We start from the raw sequence: 27,145 nt of genomic DNA on the forward strand, positions 1-27,145 counted from the left end.
ATAACAAAGAAGTAGCCAGATAATCCCCCCGTAAACAATCCGAAAGAATGAACTAAGACTGTGCAAAAGAAAATCCAGTGAATATTCATGCTGGTCTTTAAAAATCAACCTGAAAAATCACTACTCTGCTCCAATTCAGTGGATCTTGAATTTTTTGTGGGTGGGAATGGGAATAATCTCCAACAGGACTTTTGTAAAACGTACCTGTAGAAGTAAGTCAAGAAGGACTTAATTTATTCTGACAGTCAATGTAGCAACATAGACATTGCTTAAATTATTCATCTTTCCAACAGAAAACTCCCCTCCTGGAGATCTCAGGATTGCATTAGACCCAAGCTAATTCAAACACGAATTTATTTTAAAAGTAAACACACAAAATAAAATTTGCCCTTGCACAGATCTGCAGTAAATAGCACTGGGATTTGTAGTTTAAAAAAAAAAAATCTACATCTAATTTTCTAGATAATTTTTCCTGACCTGTGAAGAATCCTTTTAATGAAATTCTGCTTTGTTTCATAAATAATGCAATGCTTGCTGTGACTAGGTGAACCTAATTAGATAGGAAAGGATATTACTAGCAGACCGGTGCTATTACTGTGAATAAACAGTGTCTATACCTTTTCCAGGTACAGGTCTATCATTGGTGCTCACAGTGACTGACTTAGAGTAGTAGCAGTGTCCTTCTGGAAGAGATGGGCTCTGTTACTTGCAGCCTCTTCCCTGACTCTAGCTGGGCAAGAAGACCTTAGGAGGAGTCCTAAGCCTCAGGTTTCTGAGCTGCAGACCCATTCTTACAGCACAAGGCATATTAAAGACTTCATAATGCCTCTGTTGTTCCTTACTTCACTTTTCAACACTTGCTTTTGATTTCAAGAGTTCTGTGGCCTTGTATTCTGTTTCTGTTTAGAAAAGAAAGTAAGTCATTTCTGTAGTCACTGAACTTTGAATGTACATAGCTACTCATTTTCATAGCAGTAGGATCCTGAGTGAATGTGAAGTCCGAGGAGATGGGCTGAGAAGCAGCTGGAGAGGGCCAGATGCTTGGCAGAGCAAGCAGGTGCCTTAGAACATAGGTGAGCCATCATGGAAGCTCTTAGGGAATTTAGACTGTCCTTTTCCTTAGTGTTTTCACCTCAGACATTTATTTGAAGGCTCCAAAGCCTAAACAAATCAGAGAAAGAGAAAGCCTTATGAAATTACCTTTTCTAAGTTAAAGGAGGACACATGTCCCCAATAGACTATTATTGCTTGTCACAGAAGAAATGAGAAGCATGGAAATTGCCCTCACCATACCCATGGGACACCCCTTAAATCTTTCAGAGGTCAAAATGTTTTGCTCAACATCAAAAACAAAGAGAAAACAAAAGTTTCTTGGGAAGAATTTGACTTCTGGCCATGATGTGCTTTGCAGTCAATTCCAAAGAAATCATTGCACACAGATTTCCCAGGGTCCTTTCTGGAGCCTGGCGCTTCTTCTGACTTTGATTATAGCTCTGATCCCCTCTGATGGGATCTCAGAGATGAGTGCCAGGCTCTTGTCCCCAGAATCTGTGAGGTTAAGTGCTCAGTGGCTGTATCAGGGCTCCTAAAGTTTTTGTGCTAATTAAATGTGCCCAGAGAGAAGCCACCAGGAGCCCATATGCTGGCTCAGTGTTTTACTTTGGCCTGACTAACTCTATTTCTTCAACAGCCTCCAGAGCCAGTGTGAATAATTAGGGATTTCAAGCTTTAAAAGGATGTATTTGAACTGATTCTGTCCCTTATCCCTTGTCAGCCTAGAGAAGCCTGACACAGTGTCCTTCCTAAGAGTACTAGTTCTAAAAGATGTTCATAGCTGCTTTATAAGGAGTAGGGAGGCATCAGATAAACAGAAATCTCCAAGTTGAGCAAAGAGAAAAAAAAATGCTATTTAACTTGCCTTCCTTCACATTTTAATAAGGGTCCCTTCTGTCCCCAAATTAAATTGATCTTCTTAGTAGGTACAGAGCAGGGAGGCCAGAGTGGCATTGGACTGTCAAGAAAATTGGCAAGTACAGATCCTAGTTTTATTACAAGGACATTTTCTCAGCTTTTCTACATTTAAGCCTATTCCACAGGCTCATTCAGAACACTCTAGTGACAGCGATGGAACAAACCTATTAGGCTGCTAACTTATGTCTACTCCAAATGTATCAGAAGCCACTGGATTCTGCACTGACTTGGCTTTTTTATAATTCTGAAGTTAATAATTTTAGAATTAATAATAATTTATAATTCTGAAATTAAGTACCTTGATTGCCTTCCTTAATAAGCATGAATTTGGTCTACTGATCTGCTTCCCACTCTCTTGGTGTTAACTTTTGCACATTAGGATGATGGCTTTCACTTAATTGTGCATTAATTAAATTTTTGATGTTTAGATGTTTTAAGTGCTCGAGATTTTTATCCCAAGAACTATCTCAATCCAGTTGGAACCAAATTGTAGTAGGAGAAAGGAAATGAATGAAAATGGAAAAAGAATGTCAAGACAGAGAGTCACTTTGGAGTTTGTTTTTAGGGGGAGATTTTATGCATCATCCTTTCTCAGCCCCAGTAGTCTTGCTTACACTCCAACCCAGAGATGTTTATGAAGATCCCTCCCTACAGGACTCCCACATCTGTGCAAACAGCAGGCACTGCCGAGGCAGCTGGTCAGCAGTGCCACCAGCCGGAAACTCAGCACCTGAGCCAAGGAAGTTGAAAGTGACTGTAGGCTTCTGAAGGACTAAAATTTATTTATTCCTGCTAGATTAGCATACTGTCTGTCTGGGAGTTATTTATTTATGCCTCTGTGTTTCAAATATGTGCTCCCCTTCCATACTTACATGGCTTCAGCTGCAAAAAAAAAAAATCTTTGACCATGAAGATTTGACACAGACTCGCCATTAAAATAAAAGAATGCAATGTTTCATTGGGGTTATGACTTACCTGAGGGGAAAGAAGCAAACTGTGCCTACCCAACTTAGTAGTCATGGTTTCCTATTTCCACTTTTTCAGATTGTATCCACGGCACGCAAGCGCCCTGAACAACCTTGGAACGCTGACGAGAGACACGGCAGAGGCAAAGATGTACTATCAGAGAGCTCTCCAGCTCCACCCGCAACACAACCGCGCTCTCTTCAATCTTGGGAATCTCCTTAAGTAAGTGGAACACACACCATTGATCAGGTGGCTTTGTGATTTTAAGAAACCCTTTCTTGCTGGGTATAGTTGTACAAGCCTGTAATCCCAGCAGCTTGGGCATCTAAAGAAGGAGGATCCCAAGTTTGAGGGCAGTCTCAGCAACTAAGCAAGGCTCTTGTGATTTAGGGAGACCCTGACCTCACAAAAAAAGGGTGGGGGCTGGAGATGTGACTCTGGGTATGCCCCTCTGGATTCAGTCCCTGGGAACCAAAAAAAAATTAGAACCCTTCCCTTCTTAATACTCAGGTCTTTTCCTGTTGTCACCTTTTCCTAGAGGTGAATAATTAGGGGTTTTAAACTTTGGGAAGCATAATATTCATCACAATTAATTCTATGTGTTTCCCAGAGTGTCTTTCTGGAAATACTGGTTCTAGGAGATGTTTGTAGAGTATAAAGGGATAGGGATTGGAAAGGGTTATATGGCCAAATAAATTTATGATTTGTTGAATTAAGCAAAGATAGTTCTTTTATTACAAGAAGCTGTAATGTGCTGATATATCTTGTGAATCTTTAAGAACGAAACTCGGACAAACACAGCATTTTTCAAAGGTTTTTTTTTTTTTTCTTGATAAGGCATTTCCCAAGATACATATTATATAATATGCTTTGGGAAAAGCAGCGTTCTCTAAAGATGTAATTTAATGGCATATGCACAATCCCAGAGGCATGTCTGGGATTAGTAGTGGTGACTTTTGGTCTTAGGAGCAGCTCTCGGCCATGATCACTGACGTTCGATTTTCACTCACTGTCCACATAAAGGTTGGCAGTGTGATGAGTATCCTTTTGCATCTTTTGTTTTATTAAGGTAAACTCTAAGCATGTAGGTAATGGGCTGGACAATGATAATAGTAATAATAGTAATAATGGTGGTGGTTATAGAATATAGCTTCTAAACTTAAAATTTTTAAAAAACACAAATTAAAAATCAGAAATTGAAATTTACAAAGTGAAAATAGCTGGAATCAGAGGTAGTGATATATTTACCTGGGTATCAGAAGACTGTCACTCCACATGCTTACTAAATAGGCTACTGAGCATGTCTGACTGCCTCTCCAGTACTGTGCAGGCTCGTGGCTTACTTTGTTCTTTTATCCTCTTCCTAATAGGATGGTCTTCAGTGTCTCAGTAACACAGTATGATGTCTCTTCCTTACCTTCCTGATTGCTTGTTGACTTCAACATATTTATGCACATGTTGGTCCTTTCTATTAATGTGTGTGTTTATTTAATCTCATTTGAACAGAAGCATTGGGGTGAGTTTATCACAAAATAATCTGATATAATATGAGCTGATAGGTGCCATCTAGATCTGAAGGTTTTTGTTTACAAATGGCTTTATCTGTTTGGTTCCATGGTACACACCTGTAATCTTATCAGCTTGAGAGGCTGAGGCAGGAGGATCACAATTTCAAAGCCAACCTCAGCAATGGCATTTCAGTGAGACCTTGTCTCTAAATAAAATATAAAATCAGGCTAGGGGGCTGGGGATGCGGCTCAAGCGGTAGCTTGCTCGCCTGGCATGCGTGCAGCCTGGGTTTGATCCTCAGCACCATATACAAACAAAGATGTTGTGTCCGCCGAAAATTTAAAAATAAATATTAAAATTCTCTCTCTCTCTTTCTCTCTCTCTCTCTCTCTTTAAAAACAAAAATCGGGCTAGGGATGTGGCTCAGTGGTTGAGTGCCCCTGAGTTCAATCGCTGGTACCTCCCCCACCACAAAAAAAAAAAATGGCTTTATCCACCTATAACACAAAATCAAGAGAATACTATCAAATAAAGTGAAAGAAATAAAATATACATCAACAATAAATTAATAAACTTTGCTTTTTAAATTAGTTGACATTGTCAAAGTCTGACAAAAACTGAGAATGATGAAAACCAACTGAGAATGAAGAGAGGTACAACTGCAGCAGGAAAAAAAGAAAAAAATCACTGCTACTAGGAAGCTCCCTTTAAAAATAATAACAAATCAGGCCAGGCACACAGGTGCACACCAGCCATCCCAGAGATTGAGATTAATCTCAGTGGATTAAAATAATGTTAATAGCTAATATTTACGTGTTACCTTCATTCTACATGGTATTATCATCCATCTCCCTATTTTATAGGTGAAAAAAACAGGACTCTAGAAAACTCTCAGGACCTTTATCCTGTGGCCAACCAATAATTGAATCCCTCTCTTTGGATTCTTTGTCCTATTTGCTTCCTATTCCCTATACTTCTCAAATAGTTCTATGACCCCAAACTACACAATATTAAACTATTTAATGGCATGCAATTGCCTAACTGTGTCTTTCCTAAGGAAATAGTAAAGTTGGTTTATGATGCTGAAATTGCATTGCCAAGTGACAGAGAAAGGTGACCCAGAAAACAGTGGGGCTAATCTACATTTAGATAGCTCCGAACTTTACTTCTACGTACCTTAAATTATTTCTGAACCAATGGCAATGCAAGATAAGAATAAGAATATTCTAAATGTGGTATGACATGATCTGTTTTACTATTTAAGATTTATGCCCTCTTTGTCTCTTGAGATAATATTGGAGTTATTACAATTCACTTTTTAGAACTGTATCTTTTCTTTTTAATAATCTAGAAGTTAATGCTCATTCTAAGAACCTGAATTATCTCTATAGATATAAGCAGCTTAGATTTGCTCTAAGAGGAAAGCAGTGTCATTATTCTTGTTTTATAAACAAGGATTTTAAGATTGGAAGATTATGTGACAAGGTTCCTCTTCCATAAGGCAAAAGAATGGAACTTTGGTCTGTCTGACCTAGTACCCCTGACCTTAAGCACCATACTTTAGTGCCTCCTTGTGGCCCAGCTCTAAACTGCAGAGAGCCTAGAGCAGCCCAGTAAAAATACAAGGAGTCAAGCAAGTAATTTAAAATTCTCAAGAAGCCATATTTTAAAGCATAAAAAAGTAAGAGAAAGTTTAATAATACATTTTATTTAACCCCAATTATGATTTTATCATGTAGTTAATATTTTTAAAAATTTTAAATTTATCATAAAATTTAAAATATTAATGCATTCTTCTTTATACTAAGTCTTTGAAATCTAGTATCTGTTTTACACTTACAGTCTGCCTCAGCTTAGCTGTCTATCTCAGGCTAGCTGTATTTTAAATGTGCAACAGCAACATATGGTCAGTAGCTATTATATTGAACAGTAGAGACATTTAATAATCTTGACTTTGAGAGAAATATGAGACTTTGTTCAGGCCTGAAGGTCTAAATAAGATGTGATTCTGTCAGAGAATCCTGGCAATATTGCAGCAACTCATTTGAATTCTTGGAATTATATGACAGCTTTTCACAGTAGTAGACTTTACTGAGTGTTATCCAAATATATTTGGCCTCTTTCATGCCTTTTCGTGGGACTTGGAAGCTAACCTATTATGATTCTGTGCAGCACATTTACAGCGTGAGAGATTGATAAGAACCAGCTTTCCGTGCCAGCATTCTTAATTTCTATTAATTATTGTTGGCTTTGCTTAGAACCTAAAGCATCCAAAAAGAAGAAGGAGGAGGAGGAGGAGGAGGAGGAGGAGGAGTGGGGGAAGGCAAGAGAAAAGAAAATAATTTGCAAGATTAGCATGAAAACTTTATAGATGAACAGAGCAGAAGTCCCTGATGGCTCAAGAAAATGTAATAGAATATTTAAATTAGAGGTATAGGAAAATATTCCTGTGAGTGATTAAATAGTTGCTTATGTTTGTTACTAAAGCAGAAGATTAAAAGAACTTGTTAAAGAATCAGGTCATACCTCCCCATTACCACCACTACTTGCCATTCACATTCAAGGATAGGAGTGTTAGAGTAAACCTGTTAATCAGAACTAAGAGAGAAAAACGTAATAGAATATCTAATAATTGAACTATATAAATGAATTTGATGACAACATACATTTTTACACTGTTCCTGAAGAAAATGGAACTTCTAAAGAAGTCTAGGACCCCAAAACAAGGATACTATTATCTTTATAATAAATTTGAATGTTTGGGATTTGCTTCCTCACCGTGTGGGTATTAGCCACACAACCTTTTTTTTTTTTCTTCCATGAAACAAAATTTTATACATTCAAGATAATTCTGTCCTCCACTTTTTAACTGCAGCTCCAGAGTGCGCAAAATGCCAGTTCAATGGATAATGAATGCTTTACAAAGCCCTTACTGCCACCTGAGAACATCACCTGTGAGTGGCAAGTGCTGTGGAAGGCAAACCCTCCCCAATCAAACCCATGGTGACCTGGTAGTCCTCAGGTTACTTCCCCCTTATCTCTGGTCCCAACCCACTACACTTTTCCTCCCCTCATCTCTGTTGGTCTCATACCTGTCTTGTCTCCATCTTGCAGCTTTTTTTTTAATATTTTTAGTTGTAGATGGACAAGATATCTTTATTTAATTTTTATACAGTGCTGAGAATTGAGTCCAGTGCTTCACATGTGCTAGGGAAGCGCTCTACCACTGAGCCACAACCCCAGTCCCCATCTCGAAGCTTTTTAAAGCTCAGTTCACCACCTCTGTCCTCAACACTACCAATTAGCACTATTTTGTACATTCTTCTAGACTATCAGGTTCTGGATCTCCAGGGCAGTGATTCGAGCTTGCCAACCTACACTACCATCTTCATTAGTTCAGTAATTCTGGTGATCACCCAGTTCTTCTGCTTCCTTCTCTCCAATGCACTTCATTTCTGTTCCACAGTGGTCATTCACCAACATGGCCCTGACGCTTTCTAACCATGCAGACCTTTTGGTTCTCTAGTGCCTGAATTCTGAAACATTCCTCTTTGACCTGGACCCCCTTACCTCTGCTCACCCTCTCTTTCTCCCACTCTCTCCTTACTACTTCAAAGGGGTTGTAATTGTGACCTATCACCTCCTAGCTCTTCTCTATGCTCAGTTGTCTTCTTTACCTTCTGTGGTGTTATTCTTCTCTTATTTTCTCAATCCTATTCCAGACTGTCCTTAGAATCTCTGTTCTCTGATTTTTTTTCTTTTTCTTTTTTTGGAGAAGGGATACCAGGGGATTGAATTCGAGGCCACTCAACCACTGAGCCACATCTCCTGCCCTATTTTGTATTTTATTTAGAGACAGGGTCTCACTCTTGCTTAGCATCTCGCCATTGCTGAGGCTGGCTTTGAACTCAACATCCTCCTGCCTCAGCCTCCCGAGCCACTGGGATTACAGGCATGTGCCACCACGTTTCTGTTCTCTGATTTTTATGTTCATAATTTATAATCCCATCTCTGATATATCCGACATATTTTAAGAATGTGTGACATGCCTCTTTCACACCTTGATTACCATTAACTGGCTTGACCAGGGTGACCTAAAATACCCCATTGTCTGTATTTTGTTTTCCCTAAACCAGTATTGCTCAATGTTTTGTGGGTTTTTTTTGTTTGTTTGTTTGTTTGTTTTTGTTTTCCTCATGATCACTGCCTTCAGGATATGAAACTTTAAAAAATATTTTTTTAGTCTCCCTTTTTGCCCAGTTACTAAGTAAGATTTGTTAGTTAGGGTGGGGCTTTGGAGAACACAAACCCTGGTAAATGTGTAAGACAATTTTTTGCCACTATCGCCGCCTTGCCCAAGAAGTGGTGTCTACTTCTGTGGAAAGCACGCCTCAGATCATCATCCAGTCTGTCACATATAGGAGGAGAAAAACACAGGATCCTCACAAAACTCTGAAGAGAGCATCATGGGAAAAAACCCCAAATCAAAAACAGGATGGAAGTTAAGAGCTATTAGATACTTATCCCCTGTGTTCTTTTACGAAAGCTCCTATTTCCCTATTGCTTTGTCCTTTGTTCCCTTCTTCAGTGTCCTGTGCACATACACGCAGAAGGTGACATCATCCCTTCACTTGGGCTGAGAATTATTATAGCTTCTCTTCTCCCTACCTTAAAATATTTGCACGTCCACAGACTCCTTCTGCATTTGCTCTTTTGTTGGATAGAATTACCTTACCCCTAGTGAGGCTAGTGTTTATACCTGTGTCTCTGTGGGTTGTTTTTTTTTTTAATCAAGACATACTTAGCAGGGAATAAAGTATACACGTCTTAAGTGGTCGGGACGAAGTTTTACAATTACCGCAAATAACATGAGTAATTTCTACCACCCCAGAGAGACCTTCAAATCTCTTTCCAGGAAATCTTCTCTCTTCCAAGGCAATGGTTATTCTGATTTTCTTTTTCCACCATAAATTAACTCAGCCTATTTTAGAACTTCTTCCATAAGTGAGTGTTTAATATGTACTATTGACATCTCTGAATTCTTTCATATAGTGTAATTTTTGAGTCTTATTTATTTTGTTCCATGGGTTTCTTTTATTGCTGAGTAGCATTCCACTGTATTTATATGCTGTAATTTGAGCATTCATATTCCTGTGGGTGGATACTTGGTTTATTTTTGGTGTTGATTGTTAGGAGTGAAACTGTTATGAATATTCGTGTTCCATTCTGTATGCTTCCATTTGGGGGGGGGTAAATACACAGAAGTAGAATTGTGGGTAGATATGTCTTTCATATTTTAAGAAGTTGCTAAACATTTCTCCAAAGTACTTGTCACATTTTCATTCCATGGGACACAGTGAGAGACCCATTTGCTCCATGTCCTTATTAACAGATGGTACCTGTTTATCTTCTTTATTTCAGCCATTGGTAGTCATTGCTATAAAATCCATGTGTTTTCTTTCTCTTTTTCTCTCCTCCCTCCACCATTATCATGGGCTCTCTCTTAGGTCCAAATTCTCCTCATTCCACAAACTTCCTCGTTCCCCAGACTGCCCTGGGAAATCCTCCTTAGAGGAGCTACTTCCTTAAGTTGTTCTCTGAACTCTGATCAAATTAGCAAGAGGCGCTGTTGGCACTCAGTGCTTCTCCTTTCTCCCCACCTGTTCACACAGCTCTCTGGTGGGGCTGCTTTCCAGTTCTTCTGCCCTACTTCCTCTGAAGTGAAGAATCTGCCACTGTAGGCCTCCTTCTGTTTTGAAGCTCTTTTTTTTTTTCATTGCTTATATTATAGTGCACCATTTTGTTCTTCTGTATCTAACATCTAGTCTTCTTCCATCCTTCTTATAAACTTTGAGATCCCTGAGAAATTCATTTTATGTCCATCGCGTGTGCATACAGAGTCCAAGCATCTTAGCATTCAGAACTTTCCGTAATCCTGCCATTGTCCTTTGCATTTTCTGCTCTTCTCACATCTGTGTAAACCCAGACACCAGCTCCATGGACCGCTTGTCACCGTGTGAGAAATACTCAACCCACCAAACTACATTTACTAAGACAGTTACCAAGGCCATAAAGTTAGACTTCTTTAAATGTAGTTTCATTTACATTTTTATTATTTTATAATTAGTTCCTGTCCAAATGAATTTGATGTTTTCCTGCATCTCCATGATTTGAAAGTTATTTATATATAAACAGATTGCTAATTGTTAAATATTTTTTATCTCTTCCCCCACACCTATACTCATTCATACCACGATTACTAATGAATAAAGGCTGAGTAGTTTTAAATCCATGCATGGTTTGCAAGGAAAGTATTCTTTCCTCAATCTTTTTTTTTTTTTCCTCTGATGGCTGCCATAAACCCTGCTGCATGAGGACAGAGCTACACAGGAAGCACTGTGGGTGAAAGTAAGCTCTAAGGAACCCCCGGGTTTTGTTTACATTCTTTTCAAGGAATTGGAATGTCATTTTCTTTCTGTGCATAAATATTTCTAGCAGAAGATAATTAAACAAGCCAGACTACTTTGTCAATTATAAGAGTTTTCAGTAGTCTCCCATATCCTGAAAATCTTTTTCCCTGCTCCTCTGCTCACCTAATCTTTCCCAGATTAATTTGTAATCTAGTCCCCTTTATTTAAGTTCCTGTGCTGCAGAATTACTTGAGATATATGTTAAAGAAGGAATCATTCAATTAACGTACAAGAATCATGTGGATAATTATTAGAAATTTCTTTCTGCACACAGTGTCTTAACTTTAGAATTTCAGGCACCTCAACTATTTATCTTAAACCCAGTAGGAGATCCACTTTGCCCTTACACAGGAGCTAAATTTGGTATATAGGTTGTTGAAGATGATCAAAGGACTTTCAAGTCTAAAAATGCTCTATGTAGGCCAGGAAGAGAAGCCAGAAGGGCCCAGAGAGGAATGTGCTCCGTCTTTGTTTCCTCAGGTTGAGTACACACCTGCCTGTGCCCGCAGGGTCTGTCCCAGGAAGCACGTGGGCAGGTGAAGCTTGCCCCATGCACCTCCATTCTTGGACACTCTTTTTCAAGTCTGCCAGCCTCCCTCCCCTCTCTGCCTTCTGCAGACAGCCCAGTGCCCCCGCCTCACGCTCTCAGGCCACATCACTTATCTGCCAGGAAGCATGGCAGAGCTCTCTGCCCTCACCTTCCTGCCACCCTCCTCCAAGTGAAAGGAACAACAACAGTACCTGACAGTGACATAGCACCTGACAGTACCTGACAGTGACACAGGACTTCCTCATGCCTTATGAACTTGTTCATCTGGGTCAGCTGGAGGACAGACACTGTCACTCTCCTATTACACACAGGGAATTGGCTAGGAGAGGGTCAGAAGCCTCTAAGCTGTGAGGTGGGACCTCTGCGTCTTGTGCTCTCTCTCACAGCATGCTGCTGCCTTCCTGGCCCCTGTGTGCCCTTTCAGGACTAGCAGCTGATAGAAGTTGGTGAGTTTGAATCTTAGCTCCGCTGCATATTCATGTATGACCTTGGGAAACAATTTTATCTTGCATCTCCTCTGATTATTCATGTATATACTGGAGATAATACCAGTAACCACATCCTTCAGGATTACCAAGTATTGTAATGCATTTAACATAGGACCTAACACCCACTAAACATGAAGTAAGGCTTAGCTAGTATCAATTGTTTTTAACGCAGGGACATAATTTCTCTTTTCCGATTGGAAGCTCAGCTTCTTGGTAGAAAATTAACAATGGATCGGTTACATAAAGCATTTGTTACCCGTGCAGTTTAACAGTTTTAGGCAGTCATCAAGGAGTCTCAGATTCCTTCTCTTTTAAGATGAGAGGACCAGGTGATCCCACAGAGCTCTCTCGCTGCAGTACTGTGGCTTTATTGAGGAATACAGGTTTCTAGTCTCCCGACTGAAGTGTAAATAAAAGACAACCAGAGAACTTGAAAGTCTGTTTCTCTTCAGAGGCAGGGCGTGTATGGTAACAGCATCCTGCCTTTGCTGAGAAATCAGTCAGTGAAGCTTCTGATTGAAATTGCCGGTGGGAATCTGGCTGGTGAGTGGGGAACTCACAGTTATTGCATCCTCCTCTGTGAATCACACCACCCGTGTGGTTTATTCCTCCCTCACAACGACTTGGGGTGATAGATTAATATGCACACTTCACAAACTCCGCCACGGAGGCTCCTAGGGATGAAGCATCTAATCCATGTCATCAGCTGGTGAGGCAGTCAGCCTGAGCCTGAAACCCAGGACGTGCATTAAACCATATCATCAAAGCATCCCTTCAGCTAAGGGGCAATTGATTCTGGCTAAACTGGGATTTTCTCAACTGCCTTCTCTTTCAGGTCCCAACCAGGGAGCATTGTTTTTATGGATTCTTCCAATCTCTTCCTGGGTTTAGCGGATTGATTTGTGTGTACTTAAAAATAATGCTGACTTAGAACTAGTTTTGTACCTGGAAGTGATGCTGTCTTGGGACTAATTTTGAGCTCAGGAGTGACACTGGTTTGGGGCTGTTTTTTTCCAGCCCACCTCTGTGTCCCTGTGGCACAGAACTAACTCCACATGTGCATGAACAAAGCCACAGTGGTCAGGTGTCTTGTGGCTCAGGTGCAGAGCGGACAATGAAGATGTCAAGAGAGGTTCCAAAGGAGTAAAGAAGAATCAGGACTAGCATTCCTGGGACCCTCTCTGTGCTAGCCCATGTGAGGTCTTTTGGGAGCCCAGGCCCATTTCTGCTGCTGTATGACTAGATGGGCCAGAATTTTCTATCTATTCACTCCTCAGCTTCCAGTTTGGGGGGCCAGGAGCCAGGGAGTAGTAATCTGCTCCCTGAATTTTAGCTATAATGAGTATGATTTTGAATTGGAAAGAAATTCTTTTTTATTCCTCACTATCCCATGAATGAGTTCTCCAGACCATTGTGTGTTCACATCTGTGGAAAAACCCAGCAGAAAAACTAGGGTGACCCAGTAAACTAGGTGCTGTGTATCCACTGAATTGCCCAGGATGTGTTCAGTAGACCTGAACTTAAAGCTACACAGAGTATACCCTGTTTTCTTCTCTTTATGAATAGGAAAGACACTAGGGCCATGGAAAAAATGTGTGCTTTAAAAAGATCATCTCAGTTAGACATTTACAACTTGACTTTCACAATTCAATTCTTTGGAAGAGCTAGTAAAATCCGTCTGCCAAGAAAAGAAAGAAAGAAAATCATAAGCGTTTTCATTTGTGAGAGATATCATTTCTGGATCCAATAACACAACAACAAAATACCCCAACAAAGGAATAGTAAATAAGAGGCTGCCCAGTGCTCCAAGTTCACACTGTGGTTAATGAGAAATTTTATTGCTGCCAAGTGGATCGCCAAATCCATTTATTTCTGTTACTGGCATTTCCTCAATTCTCCCCAAATGTCAATACTTTTTTTAAAGCAAGCATCTGCTTTCGGTTTAAATGAATGTGTCATAAGATTCTAGACAGGAATCCAAAAAGTTTTCTGAATTGACAAACCTAACAGGTCCTTAATTACTGAAAGAAAATGTGGCAAAGCCTTATTTGCTTTTGCTAAATCTCTGTCATTGAGATAGAGCCAGGAAAGTGAGAGGAGGCAAATGTTTTTACTTAACTCACAGGAAAAACAGTTTCACTGCTGTATAACCAAAGGGAAAATTCCCTGTGAAACTACAAATGTTTAATGTCAAAATTTGCACGTTTTGAACAGGATCTAATTTCTGCTTAATGTTTCTTTCATGAAATCAATGACGAAGATGTTATGGGTCCCAGGAACCCATTCTCGGGAATTTTAGCCTTTTGGAAGTTCCTCTGGGAAACTTAAAAAGAGCTGAGTTTTGCAGCAAAATATTAGAAGGTTTTTATTTCCGTTATGATGCTTACATGGGTAACAGGATAGAGGACATGTATCCACAGCGTACATTCACAATAGAGCTCCTAGGAAAAGAAAATGCCTCTTCCAATTGCAGAGCTCCCCACCTGCCCCCATCCAGCCTCCTCACCTCCCTTGGCAGGCAGAAATGTTTCTTGGTGGGCAGTTCGGCAGGCCACAGCTACCTTTTCCTTCAGCTCAGGTGGTCCCATGGGTTTCTTTCTCCCTCTTTAGCCTTCAGAATCCTGTTATATTTAGCATTGTATTGATAGGTGAATCCCACATACAAGTCAGGGTGGCCATGTTCTTAAAGACCAGAATTGCCTGAGGAGCTAAGAATAATGATTCCTGGGCCCCACCCAAGATCCACTACATCTTAGAAGACCTGAGACTCTGCATTTTACTAAACACCTAGAAATTTTTTTTTTACAGGGGTGGGGGTGGGTACTAGGGATTGGACTGAGGGGCTCTCAACCACTGAGCCACATCTCCTGCCCTATTTTGTATTTTATTTAGAGACAGGGTCTCACTCTTGCTTAGCGTCTCACCATTGCTGAGGCTGGCTTTGAACTCAAGATCCTCCTGCCTCAGCCTCCCAAGCCACTGGGATTACAGGCATTTGCCACTGTGCCTGGCAACACCTAGGAATTTTTAAGCACTAAACTTCTAGCAGTATCAATCTAAGAGAGAAGTGCAGATAAAATATTTTAGGTCATGGATAATCATCATTTATCAAACAGTGACTGCATATGGCAGACAAAGAAGTTCAGGGTGTGCTGAGGAACAATAGAGATAGAGGGGCAAAAGAGATAGGCTACCTCTTACCTGTTATCTTACCTAAATGGGGTAAGATAATAGTTTCATCCACGCCAGTGGAACCCCCTAACAGAAGCTCAGAAAGACCTTCATGTCACATGAATTCCCAAAGGAATTCACAGTGTTCTTTTCATGACTCCATATTCATAGTGTGTCCTTGGCTAGTTGCACAGGGTGTGTACTGAGGTTTGATTTTATCTACTTGTTCACAAATTATGACCTGATTAATTCAGGTGGTTTTTCTAAAGAATTCTGAGAAAACACGTGTAGACCTGGTAACCTATATCACATGCTTGGTTAGTTTAGACAAAAATGTTATTTTAATATTTTTTCCTCTTTTGGATTGACCTGTCAATTCATTTCAAATGGCTAAGGAAGTAGTCTCATATAGATAAGACTTATACTGATAATAGGCTATTGAGTTTCCTAAATTATTTCTTATAGAGCCAAAATGAACACATTGGGAAATTTCAGTACTGTCTAATGCTGGCCCAGGGGTGATCTGTACAATTCAAGTATATTGGTAATTCCCATTATTAAGCAAGTTCACACTATTTGAAATTTTCTGCCTCTCCTGTGATGCCCACCTCCTTTTTACATGGAAATTACTGTCTAAATCTTTCTTTTATGAAAAACTTCCTTGCCAGCTAAAGAAGAGATTCCAAATGCCTTGGTTCTTCCTTGCCTGAGCACTCATCTGTGATCATCACCCTGAAAAATGCTGATCTGCTCCTTTCTGTGGCCCATGTGGCAGCTAAGTGGATTCTGAATTCTTTTTAGGCCTGCTTACCTGGACATTTGCCTTAGAGGAAGCCTGCCCAGGGGAATGATTCTGTTACTGGTGTCACTTTCCACATGATAGACACCAAAGATTTAGGTATATTAGCACATCCCGGGTTGTGTGTGCTAATAAGTACAAAAAGAAAAGTTACTCTGATATTTAACCTAAATTTTTTCTAAACTACAAAAAAGGGGGAGGAGCTAGTTTTCAGTGGGTGATTTTAGAAACATTAATTGAACTAATAAAAGCCAACAGTGGTTAAGCACTTAACAAAAAAGCCAAAATAGATATAGTATCTACTGTGTACCTGAGACACAGAGAAGTCATACAATTTGCCTAAGATGGTAAATGGTAGAAGTAGAATCAGAGCCCAGACCTGGTCTTTGAGCTTGTGCTTTTAACTGCTGTGTAGTCAGGGTACATAAGCTGCTTCAGAGCCTGGAAAGTACTGACTGTATATATGTGTGTGTGTGTGTCTCCGTTAAATATATATATTTATATATATATATATATAGAGAGAGAGAGAGAGAGGGGGGGGGGGAGAGAGAGAGATAGACATAGATAAAGAATTGATAAAGATGTAGATTGAGTATCCCTTGTCCAAAATGCTTGGGACCAGAAGAAGTACATTAGGTTTTCTAGTTCTTAGGATTTTTTAAATACTTCCATAGAAAATTTACGAGTTAAGAATCTCTTGTCCAAACATCTAAAAAACAAAAAGCTTATGATTTTGGAGCATTTTGGATTTCAGGTTTTCAGATTTAAACATACTTGACCTGTGTGGATATAGAGATAGATAATAGATACACATACACAGACCTTCTTTATTTCTTTTTTCTAATCATGTTATGGGCTTAGGATCTTTGATGAGAGGACAGTGCTTTGAGCCAGGCAAGTCAGGGAAGGCTTCACTGGGAACCAGAAGTTAAGTGGGGAGGAGGGAAAGGCCCTCCGTGAAGTGCTATGGTAAGGACACCAGGCAGAGAGGCACGAGACCTGGGGCAGGTCCTTCCTCTTTGCTTGGGACCAGACGTTCGTTGAGGCTCTTGGAGTCTCACTTTCATCACTATAAATGAGGGAGGTTGGTATATTCATAATACTCAAATGTGGATGGTGATCACATTCATATGGAGGGCTTCCTCAGAACATGAAGGTCTGTTTAAAGCACACCCAGGCGACTTTAAGTTACTGTGAAGATAAAGAATCAATGGAGCAGGTGATCTCTTAGGTTCAATATGCCAAAATCCACCCAGTCTGGTTGGAATAGTGGGTCCCAGGGTGTTTGTGGAATGTTGGTCAGAACCAGATTGTAGAGAGTTTTGATTGAGTCTATCTGTAGGCAGTTGAGCATTAATGAAGATTTCTACCTCAGGGACAATGTTGAAAGCAGTGCTCATAGAAAACTTTCTTTTAATTGTCTGCATGTAGTACAAAGAGAAGAAAGAGTAACTAGAAGCAAATGTGTAAAATAAAAGTGTGAACTGAGGTGTTAACAAGCAGACAGAGTAAGGTGCACTGTTGATGGCAGCAGTCTGATAGTACTATAGGAATCTCTCCCCTGTGTTTAAATAGGGGATAATTGTCAGAGGAACATGTGCTACAATGGGCATTTGAAAAAGAATGCTACTAAAATCTGAAACAGTTTGAAATTAAGTTTAATTTCACATGGTAATCATGTTGTAAAGTTCTATTTGGACAAATTAACTGCTGTAAATTTTTAAGCCAAAACCACACCTATGATACAAGTTCCCACCAAATGGTGAGCAACAGGACTGTAGAAGAAATATCCTCTCAATTTGTCTCCCTTGCAGAAACAAAAACAAAATTACTACTTATGGAATGTTTGGACTTTCTTTAAAAAGCATTGCAAAGTATCTGTCAAAGTGGCATGTGACATCTGTTAGTCTGACCCTTAGTTTCTAGTGATTCTCAAAAGTTCCCAGACAAACCAGAATCATCCAAAAGTACAGAGCCAAGAGGAAGAGTCCTCTCTGCCAGAGTCTTGCGTCTTATAAAATTCTCATCACTGAGCTGATCACAGGATGAAACATTTTTCTTGAAAGCAACAAGTTCCTTAAGGAATTTTAGAGATACCATTTTTCACAAAGAAATCTGAGTTCCTATGAATAACTGTGATGATAACTTTTCCATTGTGTCACATGAATGTTAATGGACAATCTCAAGTATTTGCATTCATAGACCATGTTAAGTGGTAATTAATCTTGCTGAGTTCATTTGTAAAAAGTCTCAGTTTCCATTTTAACTGATATAAGTTATGACAAATAAAAACCATTAAATCTTTACTATCATTTTAGTGTTTATTTTTTTCCCTCTTCTTATTTTAAAGAGTATCTGACTAAATAATGCCTTGTGAGACTTAATTTCAGCCTTCATCTCCTAAATCTGCATCTTCCTTTGGATTTTAGGATGATTTTCAAATTAATGTTTATAAAGATTTATGAAATCCTCAGAGAAAGAGTTCTGCTAACCATAAAATCAGTAGTCAAATTACCAGGATTAAAACATACATTTGCATTTAAAAAAAAGTGAGCAAATGGAAGAATTACTTCAAGGTATAGTTTAGAATAGAAACCTGAATATATGTAATCCTAATGGCTTCCATAGACGTAAAGACACTTTTGAAATTTTTATTGACTGGATGAATCAACAAGAAAGCTTTAAGAAAGATGTAATACAGATTTATTATAATCCTGCAATTTTAAAGCCACATCCCAAGAACCATTCACTTAAGGACACAGGTGTTGAACAACTTGTTTTCTAAGATAGGACTGTGCATCAGAGAATCCTATTAGGAGTTACCTAGATCCCAAGAAGTAGATAGATAGTATGGAAAACCACCTCCCTTAGGAAATAGCTAAGTGCCTGGCATATAACAGACAATGGTAAAAATTTACTAAATTGAACCCATAAATCCAAGGTCTGTATTGGAATCATGAATCCCCCGGCCCCCGCACCCTCCATCTGTCATAGGAAGCTCCCGTCAAGGTGAAATCAACTTGTTGCAAGCCGCTTCTGGCAGCTTAAGAACTCATACATGTGAGTCAGTATTAGCTTCTGTTTTAGTCAGTTTTTTCCCTGCTGTGACTAAAAGAACCCAACCAGAATAATTATAGAGGAGGAAAAGTTTATTTAGGGGCTCATGGTTTCAGAGGTCTCAATTCATAGACAGCAGACTTCATTCCTCAGGGCTCAAGGTGAAGCAGAACATCATGGCAGAAGAGTGTGGCAGAGGGAACCAGTTCACATGATGATCAGGAAGCAGAGAATATGAGAGGTCTCCACTTGCCAGATACAAATATATCCCCAAAGCCATGTCCCCAGTGCCCTACTTCCTGCAGTGACACAACACCTACCTTCAGTTACCACTCAATTCCATCGGGAGATTAATTCACTGATTGGATTAAGTCTGTGTGTGACTCCATCATTTTTCCTCCAAACCTTCTTGCGTTGTCTTACATGTGAGCTTTTCAGGGACACCTCGCTTCCAAACGGTAACAACTTCCCTCTACATAACTTCATCCTACAGAGACTGAACCTGTAGGGGCTTATAGCAGGAGCCACTCTCATGGCCTTTGATAACTGGTGGAGGAGTTCTGCTGAAGTTGCTGTACATTTACTGAATCAGTCCCAATTTTCAATAAAAATATGATAAAATAGCTCATTATTATTTGCTGATCAGTGGTCACAGTATTTTCTAATTTCATAACTTCATGTGTGAAACTTTTCTTCCCTTAGATATAAAACCAAAGATTAACACTGGCAGTCTGGCCTGGCTTGTCTCTGGTGGGGGGCTCAGCTACTGTTAGGAACACAGCTAGAAGTGGTGCAGCCAGAAACAGGCAGCCCATACCATCTTCCACATCATGGTAAACTGTTTCCCATGCCACCTAGGTAATGGCCCCAAAATTACTCTTCTGAGGGTCAGCATTTCTTGTTCACAACTCATAAAACTATTACGCAAAACTCCCCAAAAGTGCATTGAAGAAGGTAGAAAAATGAGTGAATAACCTGCATCTTTATATCACTTTCCAAAGGAGAATCCAAGAGACAGAAAGAAGCTGTTAGCACCTAAGACAGCCAAGTTTGATTCATTTGCCATAAAATCCAGAATGAATGAGCAATCTTTGCTAAAAGGAAATGAGATTTTAAAGTCTAATCAGAGGATTTAAGCAAAGTATTAATAAAAGATGCCCCTGCCCCACTTATTGTCTATAGGTCCCAGGAGAAGAAAGAAGAAGCTATCACTCTTCTGAAGGATTCCATTAAATATGGCCCAGAGTTTGCAGATGCATATTCAAGCTTAGCTTCATTATTGGCTGAGCAGGTAATTGTTTCCATTTAATTTCACACCGTATTTTTTTAAATGTGACTGTTAAGTGTATAAATTAATGTTACATAAATTTTTGTACTAAAGATTTGACTAATGGTTGGTAAACTTACATTGGACACCTAGTCTCTCTATGTCACTTTTCTTCCTGACAGATATGAGAAGCCTAGTTTTCTCATTCTAATATTTTCTTCACAGTGTAGATGACCTTTAGACAAAGGTGGTGTCTTACTGACCATTAATATGTTTTCTGTCACTTTGAGACTTGCTGTTTTTATTGCTGTTTACTTGTCATATTTTTCTGGGGAATTGACAATGGATTGAGGTCTCTGAACTCAATAGGGAACAAATTAATGACAATCTTAAAGACCCTGTGTCTCAATACCTGTTAGGAGATAGCAGGTTTGATGGCATTCTAAGAGAAATTTCTCGTGGCATAAAAAAGGTTTGTGCTGAATCTCCTCCTCTTCACTCTCAAAGTGATTTGATACCACTTTTCAGAATTCTGGACACATGACCCCTTGCTATGGAAAAGTGGAGAGAAGTCAACCTCTCTAAATTGATGAAATAATTTTGTTGACACTTGGAGGTGCCCTTGATAGACAGTGGATTATGCTGTCACACAATTGCCAGATTGTCTTTGAAATCATGCACAACATCTTTGCTAGATGCCTTGCAGCATTCATTCGGCTTAAACATAAGAAATTATTTTGATGAGGCAGTTACTTAGGGTGCAATTTGCATTTTAAAAAACTCATAAGTTCCACCAAGAAGCAAAATTAGGACATTCTATGAGTAGTTAAGTGATGGAAATTATGAAAGTAGTTTTCTTGCTTTAATAAGTCATCCTCATTATCCCCCTTAGATACCCAACTCTGTGGATGCTCAAGTACTTAATATGAAATGTTATAGTATTTGCATATTAACCCATACACATCTCTAGATTAGTTGTATTACCTAATACAATGCCAATGATATGCAAATAGTTGTTATACTGTACTGTTTAGGAAATTTTAAAAATCAGTACAAACCAGATGCAGTGGTGCACACCAATCTCGGGGTCTCCAGAGGCTGAGGCAGGAGGATCACAAGTTCAAAGCCAGCCTCAGCAACTTAGCAAAGCCCTAAAGAACTTAAATAAAAAATAAGAAGGTCCAGAGATGTGGCTCAGTGGTTAAGCACTCTTGGCTTCAATTTCCAGTAACCATCCTCTACCAAAAAAATATCAGTACAAATTCAATTTTTCTTAAGAATATTTTTGATCTGAGGTTGGTTTCTGGCCCCTTCATTTTCCTAAGATCCTCATCCTGCCTCTCTCTGGCCAGTGGTCTTGCTCAAGCATGACAAGCTTCTCTCTGGGGACCCTGTCAGGAACTGTTCTCTCTGCCTGCCACATTTCTCTCCCAGAAGGCCCAGAGTTTCTTTCTTCACATCATGTCAGTTTTTGTCCATGTGTTACCATGTCAAAGGTGTCTTCTGTGATGACTCTTGTATGTAAATAGCAACTTTTTTCCTGCTTTACTTTCCCATAGTATTTATCACCATCTAACATACATTTGCATGTTCGTGGTCTTTATGAGAATTGCCATTTTATTCATGATAGTATTCCCATGTCTGTCACACTGTATGTGACCAGTAGATTTTTGTCTCTACTATGGTACATGTTCTGAATTTTACTCTTATACTGCAAGTGGAGCTGAGCATGTAGGCCACAGTGTTATAATGGAATTGTGTCTCAGCGTGATGATCCTGTCTGACCACGAGAGCCAGTGTGAAACACAGCCATGAGAAATTATCCATTATAACCATAGGCCATCACCCAAGACATCTTTCAGTGACTTTTTTTTTTTTTTGGACATAATTATATTTCAGTGACGTCTTTATGAGCACTAGAAGGACAAATTGTCTCATGTTTTAGCATTAAAGAAGGCTGAACTTCTCATACATTACAAGGGTTGGTTGGTTGGTTTTATTTTGAAACCAGTGCATGAAAAACCCTGAAACTGCTAGAAAGGGTTCGCTCTCCCCTCTCCCCGCTCCATCTTGCCTCGACTCACTTCCAGCTGACAATCTTCTAGACTGCATAGTCTGCTTTACTCTGTGTGCATTTTTACTCTCGGGTTTGTCATTTTTAAAACCATTTATTTTATTCAGTTTATGTTGTATATTTTTTAAACCTGCCTCTCTTTGTGGAATAATGAAGTATAACTAAATAAATCAAGCATTATATTAACAGTTTCCAGTTCATTTTTCCCCAGCTTATCAGGGCAGATAAACATTTAATTGCTCTTTTTTTATTTATGTGACAGTGGAATGCATTACAATTCTTATTATACCCATAGAGCACAATTTTTTATATCTCTGGTTGTATACACAATTCACACCAATTCATGTCTTCATACCTGTACTTTGGATAATAATGATCATCACGTTGCACCATCATTTCTAACCCTATGCCCCCTCCCTTCCCCTCCAACCCCTCTGCCCTATCTAGAGTTCATCTATTCCTCCCATGCTCCCTCTCCCTATCCCACTATGAATCAGCCTCCTTATACCAAAGAAAACATTTGGCATTTGGTTTTTTGGGATTGGCTAACTTCACTTAGCATTATCTTCTCTAACTCCTTTCATTTACCTGCAAATGCCATGATTTTATTCTCTCTAATTGCTGAGTAATATTCCATTAATTACTTTGATGTTAATTGATATCACTTTACCATACCAGTGACAATCCAACAAGTTATTTTGTTGTTGTTTGTTTGTTTTGTTTTATTGGTACCAAGGATTGACCCCAGGGACATCCCATCACTGAGCCACATCCCCAGCCCTCTTTTGTATTTTATTTAGAGACAGAGTCTCACTGAGTTGCTTAGCACCTTGCTGTTGCTAAGGCTGGCTTTGAACTGGTGATCCTCCTGCCTCAGCCTGCTGAACCACTGGGTATTATTTCTTTCTGTTCTTCTAAACCCTCCCCATTCTTCAAAATCAGTTCAACTTCCATTTCCTCCACATTTTATGGTGATTTGTCTTTCCAAAGGGTTCCATTTATGGGAATCCATAACAACTAATTGTGTATTGTTATTTTTTGAATTAATATCTTGCATTTAAATTTCAGCCTTATATTGACTTTTAGTGTTTTAGGTTTATCTTCTTCACACTGAGAGCTTAAGAAAACTAGTGATTTTTTTCTACACCTGTTTCTTCTTAGGGCTTAATGTAGTGATGCAGGCTTTCACACAGCATCTCTTGACTTAACTTACTTTGAGATTCAGTTACCTGTGGTGTGATGTTGACAGCGTTTAATAGCATTTTCCTTTTTCACCTCACAGTAACCAACAGCATGGGCAGAGTCTGTTACCTCTCTGGGCCTCAGTTTCCAAGTCTGAAAATTGGTATATTCTGAGTTAACTTCTTGTATCTAATGCTCTAACATTTTAGAAATATTTAAGATTATCTTCTTGAATATCAACTTAGTGCTAATGGATATTTTAATGAATAATTTAATTAGTTAATAACTATTAACACCGTGATTAGTATAATTATTTCCATACTAATAAAGTATTAATACGTGAAAAATAATTTGCCTTAATAAATTTCCCAAGTTTCAGTTGTATTCCTTCTCTAAATTGATGAATTCTAAGTTCATGGAAAGTTACTATTTTAAAAATGATCCTGATATTTAGTGACCTCAATTTTATTTTATCCCATCCTTCAGGGTCTTTATATTTATTCTTACTTTTAACAAATATTATAGCGGATAGAAGTTGCTTAGGTTTTGTTTTTGGTTTTTTTTGTTTTGTTTTGTTTTGTTTTCACTTTTAAATAAAAGCAAAAGCAGTTTTCAAGTGGAATTTTGAATAGGTCAACATATATCCTTTTTCCTCAGGTTTGTTTAAAAAGTGCCAGATGGCTGATTTAAAATTGATTTCTTGATAAATTTCATTTTTGTGAACTGCGATAGCAAATTGATGTAAGTTATTGCATTTCACGTAATGGAAGCTGTGAACAATCGTTAAGAAAAACAAATTATGACTAAGACCAGGCTCTTTTCTTACATAGAAAGGTCATATCTTTTGGCAGTCTTTCCTACTCTAGAGGTGGATGGAAAACGCTGTGAGACCTAGGAATCTCACTGAATGACTGAAGGGCTCTTTCTTCTGCCCCTTTAGGCAATGGATTTTAACATGAAAGAGATGGAGCAGCTGTTGGGTCTAATTCTGGGTGGCCTCCCCCTGTCCAACCTGCACCATCTCCTCTTCATGTTTTGGATTCTTTAGTCTTGTAGGAATGCTTCAGATACACAAGCAAGGAACAGAGAAGCTGCTAAGGAAGATCCACCTGGCTTAACATTCTTTGGTAGCAAAGGAATCCATTTCTTGGTGGCGTGGCACCACTTTATTTAACAGCCTCCCAACATTTCAGATACCCAGAGAATATGGAAGCAACACTCACAAACCTGGGTCCACCCTCACTGAGCCCGTCATTTCCCAGTGCCACCATCTGTCCACATGCATGGCCCATGCTTTATATGGTTGTGGACCAATCTAATGCTAAAATGATCACTGAAATGAAGTCACCCATTGTGCAGGCAAGTTTTCGCAATGTATGTGAAAAGATTTTGAATTCTTTATCTGAATTTAATTTCAAGTTCTTTACATCATCCTGAAATTTCTGATTCTATAGTACCTTTTTTTTTTCCTGCCTTTCAACATATTGTCTACCCTTCCCAGGTATTTCAATTGGAAAATTTGATAAGAATAGCTACTAATTTTTTATCATGTCTCTAGTTTTTAAAAAATTGTTGCAGAGCTCGGTAGAGGATGGAAAACCAGATAGCCAACCTGTAGAACCTTCTCTTCAGATTGGCCTCCCTCTTACCCCAGAATCTTTGGGTAGACTTCTTCAACATTTGGTTAACTTATTGATTTATATTATCATCTAGCTCACTTCTCTCAGTCTTCTCTACAAGGATGTTTCAAAAACACTTTGTCAGACACCTGCTGAAATCCTTGCCCTGATGCCAGATTGTGATTCCATCAAAAAAGGAAGCAAGGTATATTTGTTGTTCCTGGCTCCTATTGCAAACATGCTATCTACTGACACTCTCCCATCCTCTGTGCCAGTGAGACCATTCATGTAATAAGCCCATCTAGGATTTGTCTGGAACTACATAGTGTATTCCTTGCTCTGTTTGAACCTAAACATAGCAAGTAAATCTATTTGGGCAAAGTAGATGATTTGAGAAGGGGAAATCTGAAAATTAGGTTAATAAGTTGGAAAGACATTGCATGGTTAAAGCGTATTAAGGCTCATGATGCACCCCAGGCCTGAAATTGATAGGTAATAGAAAGCAAAGCTAAATATCCGAAGAGGGGGTTTCAGACTTGGAAGGCCGAAAACCTTGTGGAAATACATGGGGTTATTTTGGAAGAAGTTTAAAATTGAATTCTGGTGTGAGTAACTAAGAGCCTTGTTTTAGTTGGTGAGGGAATGGACAGACCACTGTACAAAGGGGGACTATCAGCCTGTGCAGGTTGAAAGAAAATGAAAGGTTCATTGAGAACTCCAGAGCAGAGCATCTAAAGGACTCACGGCCACTTTTAGCCATGGGAGACAGGAGGAATACCAGAATTTAGGAAGGAAATGAGATCAGTTTATTCTTTTTCCCCAGCTACACAACTCATATAGACACAAAAGTGTGAAAAATCAGAAAAAATAGAATATTCTTTTCACCCTTAATAAAATATCTAAAAACAAAAAATATCATTTTTTTTATATCATGCAAATCTTTTTAATATATTTATGTTGTTTTTCTACTTATATTTCATATATTTTGGGTCTTATAAAATTATGTATAATATTATTGACATTAAAATTATGCATAATATTATTCACTTTTTCATAGTGCAGTATGGCCCTTTATAATTACCATTGTAATGGTTATTTACTAATTCAAAAGAAGAGACTGTATTTTACATAATAACATGCTAATTGTTAGCATGTTGACTATTTAGGTTATTTTTTTCTTCTTCTTTTTTTTTTTTTTTGCAACAGTGAACTTTTCCTTTCTAGGGACTTTTTGAAAACAATATTTTGAATCATTTCCTAATGATATATTCCTAGAAGTAGAATTTTCATGCCAAAAAATATACACATATTTCATGACTCTTGACATGTTACTAAATTGCTTTCCAAAAGAGTGGTACCAATTTCCTCCTCCACCAGCAGTGTTCAACCTTTATGTCTGGAATGTCATTGGAACATTTAAATGAAAATGACACAGAAAGGGATTAGGGCTAGGAAAATAGTTTTAGGACTCCAAGTAAATGAAACCCTATTGTGAGCAGGTAATTTTGAAGAGGGGAAAATGAAGACGAGTATAGGGGAGACCTTCTCATTTTATAGATAAAAATGTAAGGCACACAGAACCAAGTGTCTGTCCACAGTCATACAGATAGTTCGTGCAGGATCAGGCCTGAAATCTGGTCCCTGGAGTTCTTGCCAGCATGGCTCTGGGGTCCCATGACTAGACTGTGTAATGGGCCATGGTTAATGGAGATAGATGCAGAGGTGGGGTAGAAAAGGAGAGGAGATGTGATCCAGAAACTAGGGAGGATGAGATACCCTACAGGTCAGATACACAAGGCTTCCAGAAGTTAATGCCCTCTGTGTCTGCTGCAGCAAAGACATCAAGAAATCAGAGAACAACAGATAAACTCTTGGATCTGACTCCAGGGTGGTCTCTGGCTTGTCATTTTCTTCTGGTTCTCCATTAACATTCAGCGCTGGCTGCACTCCAGTGTTGCAGACCCAATTGTAAATATTTACAAGCCCTCCGTCACTTTTAACCACCCTACTCTTACCATAGAT

The 27,145-nt window shown here is 39.0% G+C and overlaps 1 protein-coding gene and 1 long non-coding RNA gene across 6 annotated transcripts in view; one reads left to right on the forward strand and one right to left on the reverse strand.

Annotated features, from left to right (window-relative positions):
• Nucleotides 1-27,145, forward strand: part of Tmtc1 (transmembrane O-mannosyltransferase targeting cadherins 1) — a 254,647-nt gene that overhangs the window by 203,073 nt on the left and 24,429 nt on the right. For 3 of the 5 annotated variants that reach the window (XM_040280843.2, XM_040280846.2, XM_040280847.2), the window contains 3 exons: nt 3,016-3,159; nt 20,164-20,272; nt 25,218-25,328. In XM_040280843.2, the coding sequence (XP_040136777.2) occupies nt 3,016-3,159; nt 20,164-20,272; nt 25,218-25,328 (364 nt within the window). The remainder of the gene's footprint in view (nt 1-3,015; nt 3,160-20,163; nt 20,273-25,217; nt 25,329-27,145) is intronic. The other 2 variants (XM_021719896.3, XM_040280848.2) reach the window with 1 other exon arrangement.
• Nucleotides 1-27,145, reverse strand: part of LOC144364886 (uncharacterized) — a 71,691-nt gene that overhangs the window by 10,222 nt on the left and 34,324 nt on the right. The gene's annotated exons all lie outside the window — the stretch shown is intronic.

This window comes from Ictidomys tridecemlineatus, chromosome 6 (genome assembly GCF_052094955.1).
Source record: "Ictidomys tridecemlineatus isolate mIctTri1 chromosome 6, mIctTri1.hap1, whole genome shotgun sequence".
Lineage (NCBI taxonomy): Eukaryota > Metazoa > Chordata > Mammalia > Rodentia > Sciuridae > Ictidomys > Ictidomys tridecemlineatus.